The 4,607-nt window shown below is 51.3% G+C and overlaps 1 protein-coding gene across 1 annotated transcript, besides 1 other annotated feature; it reads left to right on the top strand.

Moving 5' to 3' along the window:
- Nucleotides 1–438: 438 nt before the first annotated feature.
- Nucleotides 439–462: a microsatellite.
- Nucleotides 463–720: 258 nt separating this feature from the next.
- FPSE_06119 (uncharacterized protein) lies at nt 721–3,897 on the top strand (the record flags this gene model as incomplete). Its single annotated transcript, XM_009259237.1, has 3 exons — nt 721–1,155; nt 1,231–3,452; nt 3,510–3,897. The coding sequence occupies 3 exons, from the start codon at nt 721–723 to the stop codon at nt 3,895–3,897; spliced, it is 3,045 nt and encodes a 1,014-aa protein (XP_009257512.1).
- Nucleotides 3,898–4,607: the final 710 nt, after the last annotated feature.

The raw sequence follows: 4,607 nt of genomic DNA, 5'->3' as shown, positions 1-4,607 counted from the left end.
TTAGTCGCATTTCCTTCCACACCCTGTCCAGTAGGAAACTGGGGACAGTGCTGGACCATGACCAGTTGCTTGTCCTGTCTTGTCATGGGCTGGCCTGGATTGGCGCTGCGAGCAATGCGGTCGGTGCCCCAAAGGCCCCAAAGGCCCAAAGGCCCCCGTCGGATCGCGCTTGCCCATAACCTGTTAAGTGGCTAGTGGGCACCACCTGCTCTGCTGCAGCTGGCAGCTGGCACCCGGCACACCCTGCTCCCGGCAGGTCGCACCTCCCCTGCACTTGCATCTGCACCTCTGCAACAGCACCAGCACCAGCACATTAGTTTAGAGAGAGACCTTTAGACCCAAGACCTTGCACCTTGCAGTCGCAGTGGCACCACACTTGCACGCACTTGCTTGAGTCGGCTCAAAGCAGGACTTAGACCGCACTCGTCTTCGAAACCTCGAGCGAGCGAGCGAGCGAGCGAGTCGTCGTCGAGTCTTTTAACTCTCCAACATCAACATCTTGTGCCTCTCCCTCCATTCCCCCGCCACTCACTCGTTTTTTGGCCCCTCTGTCCCGTCAATTGCCACGGGCAGGGCCATGCTTCGTCCGCGGTGAAAGACCTTACTCTCTTCTATCCCAAGTCGTCCTTTACTCGGACTCAGTAGTGCACATATGGGCTGCCGCTCTTTGACCTGACGAACCATCGACATCGACGCTCACAATAATTCTAGTCCGCCATCATGGCTTCCGCCGACGACATCGCGACCACTCCCCTTCGCGGTGCTGCCCGCGATGACCTACCTCTAGCCGACTACATCCTGCGCAAAACACAATACCTATACGCCCTCATCCTACTTACAGCTTTCATATCTGGCGCTGCTTGGTACAGCGTTGCCAACTCCAAAAAACAAGAGGACCAAGTCCATTCTACGATCAAGGGCCCCGGAGGCAAGCCGTTACCCATCACCAAGACGAAGACCACCCTCGCCGATGGTGATCGTAAGATTGGTCCCGGCTTTGGTCGTACCGCCAAGAATGTTTTCCGCTATCTCGCCTTTGTTGTCTTCTCGACCTACGTAGGCAGTGCTGGATTTATGTTTTATCATGCTTTCTGGTTTGAAGACCCTTACAACTGGTCCCAGGAGGGGCTCCCATGGGCTGGCGAATGGAGTGTTGTACGTGAATCACCAGTCCCTCGAACCATCACAGGAGTTTACTATCGTGAGCCGAACTGACCACTTTTTGCTTAGGTCCACGTTACCGGCGCTCTTTTCTTCTACCTCTATATCCTCATCTCCCTCTTCGATTGGCGCAAGGGTCCCAACATCGTTCATTTCGTTGTCTGGGTCTTGGGCTTCACTGGCGAAGTCGTCATATTCTCAACAACCGCAGTTGCTGCCGCTGATTGCCACTTTTTCCGATCTGTTAGGAATAGCGACTCAGGAAAGGATGGAAACTGCGTCGATTATTGGACCAAGGTTGACCTCGTCTTCTATTTCGTCAGGATCCTCCACCTACTCGCCTTGATTGGAGTTTTTAGCTTGGCGTGGATTCGCAAAGCTCGAGGCCTCGATGATAGGAAAATTGAAGAGGCTCACCCGGCCGAATCAACACCGCTCCTTAACGGGCATCGCCGGTCGTATGATACTAATGGCCAACTGGCCAACGGCCATACTCCTAACGGCCGAGAACCCAACAGCCGGGAGACCAACGGACGTCGTGGACGCGGCAGAACCATTTCGAATGCACACAAAACGCCCAGTTTCCCTAAGAAGGAAGAGCCTACCGCCTTTTATCGACCCGAGAAGCTGCCACACAAGACATGGTGGGAGTACTTTAAGGGGTACTCTCTCTTCTTTCCTTACCTCTGGCCCAAGGACTCTGTCAAGCTTCAAATCAACGTCCTCATTTGCTTCATACTGGTCATGATGCAGCGCTTGGTCAACGTGGCTGTTCCAATGGCCGTCAAGAAGGTTGTAAATGATCTCGAGGAGGTGATAAAGCTAGTCAAGGATGGAGAACGCCTCTCGATGGACAACTTCCCACTGAAAGATTTCATGATCCTCGGGCTCCTGTGGATTCTCCAAGGTCAATCGGGACTTTTGGGCTCTCTCAGATCTATCTTGTGGATTCCCGTCTCACAATATTCTTACCGCGGACTAACGACAGCGGCTTTTAACCATGTTCACTCCCTCAGTCTCGATTTCCATCTCTCCAAGCGTACTGGAGAAGTTTTGTCGGCACTCAACAAAGGTTCATCGATCAATCAATTCCTCGAACAGGTAACCTTTCAGGTTTTCCCCATGCTTTTCGACCTTTTCCTCGCCATTTCGGTTTTCTACTACCAATATGGACCACTGTATGCTGAAATCAACCTTGTTGATACTTGTTGGTATCTTTACATGACCATCAAGATGGCATCGACTCGAGCGGATCAGCGTCGAGAGATGACAAACGCCGACCGCGAGGAAGAAGCTGTCAAAAACGACTCGATCTCTAGCTATGAAACAGTCAAATATTTCAACGCGGAAGAGTTCGAGTCACGCCGCTACCAAAGCAAGGTTGCTGTTTTCCAAGGCGCTGAAGCCAAGGTTCAGATGGGCATGATGATGATGAACATCTGCCAGACCGTCGTTTTCAACCTTGGTAGAATCATCGCGGCATTAGTGTGCGGCTGGCAGGTCGCTATGGGCCTTCGCACCACCGGTGACTGGTTCATGGTTGTCTCTTACTTGACACAGCTCCAGGGACCTCTTAACTTCTTTGGTACTTTCTACAGGACGGTTCAGCAAGCCATGATTTCTGGCGAGAGACTGCTTGAGCTTTTCAAAATCCAGCCAACGGTGGTAGACACTCCTCATGCTGTTCCGCTAGGCAAAGATTTCCAAGGTCATGTGCGCTGGAACAACGTTAGCTTCTCGTATGACCGACGCAAGCCCGCGCTACGCAACATTTCTTTTGAATGCCAGCCTGGCACCACGACAGCTTTTGTCGGCGAGTCGGGTGGTGGCAAGTCGACATTGTTTCGCCACATGTTCCGCTACTACGATTGCGACGAGGGATCTATCGAACTGGACGGTCGTAATGTCAAAGATTTGACTATCAACTCGGTCAGAGAAGCAATTGGCGTTGTTCCTCAGGACACAACTCTCTTCAACGAGACACTGATGTACAACCTCAAGTACGCAAGGCCTTCTGCTACAGATGAAGAGGTCTTTACCGCTTGCCGGGCAGCCAGCATTCATGATCGCATCCTCTCCTTCCCCGATCAGTACAACACACAAGTCGGAGAACGTGGTCTCCGCTTGAGTGGTGGCGAAAAACAGCGGGTTGCGATCGCACGAACAATTCTCAAGGACCCTCGTATTATCATGTTGGACGAGGCCACATCAGCGCTGGACTCCCATACCGAACAGGAGATTCAAGACAATGTGTGGAGTATTGGGCAGGGTCGCACTTTGCTCATCATTGCGTATGTGAACCATCTGCTGTTATTATATGCTATCATTCTTACTAACTTGACTTATAGACACCGACTATCAACCATTACGCATGCCGATCAAATCGTTGTTCTGAACAACGGAACTATTGTCGAGAAGGGCACCCACGAAGAACTTCTGACGGCCAAGGGACGATATGCTTCCATGTGGGAGAAGCAGATTCGCGCTGAGCGTGCTTTGGATGTGGCTCGCGAGGCGCAAATGAAAGCTGCAAAAGCCGTCCGCAAGGCGAAGATGGGCCTCAAAAGGAACTCTGACGCTGCTATTGACAGCTACGATGGCCTTGGATCACCCGGAAGCCTGTCTGGTACCGGCTCTCAAGGTCATGGGGATGACACACACACATCTTCATCCTCATCCTCGGACACAGAATCAAGTCACAGCGAAGAGCACTCAAGCGAGCATAAGCGCAAATAAGCTGCTGCCCTCCTTCCGACACACGTCGTTTCACTACACTCGCACACGGATTTCCTGCAAACCTTGACAGCAGGAAGTCTGAAGGCCGAAATCACCTAACCAACTTAATTATCCACCACAACCTTACCGTGCTATCTACCATCTCGGTTCATGAACGGACACGATCGTCGCCTGGAACGTTGTACCAAAATGCTCGGCATTAAAGACTGCATCAGATCGGCGTTGAGGAGTTTTGCTTCTAGTTTTTAACGAAACGGATTAAGGAAATCCGACTAATAATCTCGAAGATGACCTATTTACAAGGCATACGAGTTGATATTTTCAACCTCACCAACGAGACAACATTGAAGGGGTTTAATGCAATCAAACATTTCACCGTTGTTATATGCTATACATAGCATAGTGATTGCCATGATATGAACATGGGCAGGCGTTTACGGTTATCACGATTTGCTTTCGGAATGCGATATGGAATATGGGCTTAGCTTAACATCAAGGGTATACGGGTTGATCGGCATTTCTCTTATATGTGACGACCGGTTCGACGCGCTCGACACGGCATACGAAGTTGCACACATCCCCGACCAAACGGCGCACGACGGCGGCTGAGGTGGGGTATCGCCCAGTCTTTATAAAGGAGACTTTTAGGTCTCTTAGACTCAGAGACCGCTCATGCGGGAGGAAATGTTAACGATCTAGCTACGGGGGGG

The sequence above is a fragment of the Fusarium pseudograminearum genome, chromosome 3 (assembly GCF_000303195.2).
Source record: "Fusarium pseudograminearum CS3096 chromosome 3, whole genome shotgun sequence".
NCBI lineage: Eukaryota > Fungi > Ascomycota > Sordariomycetes > Hypocreales > Nectriaceae > Fusarium > Fusarium pseudograminearum.
Note: the sequence above shows the minus strand (reverse complement) of the source record. Positions and strands in the feature narration are given on the sequence as shown.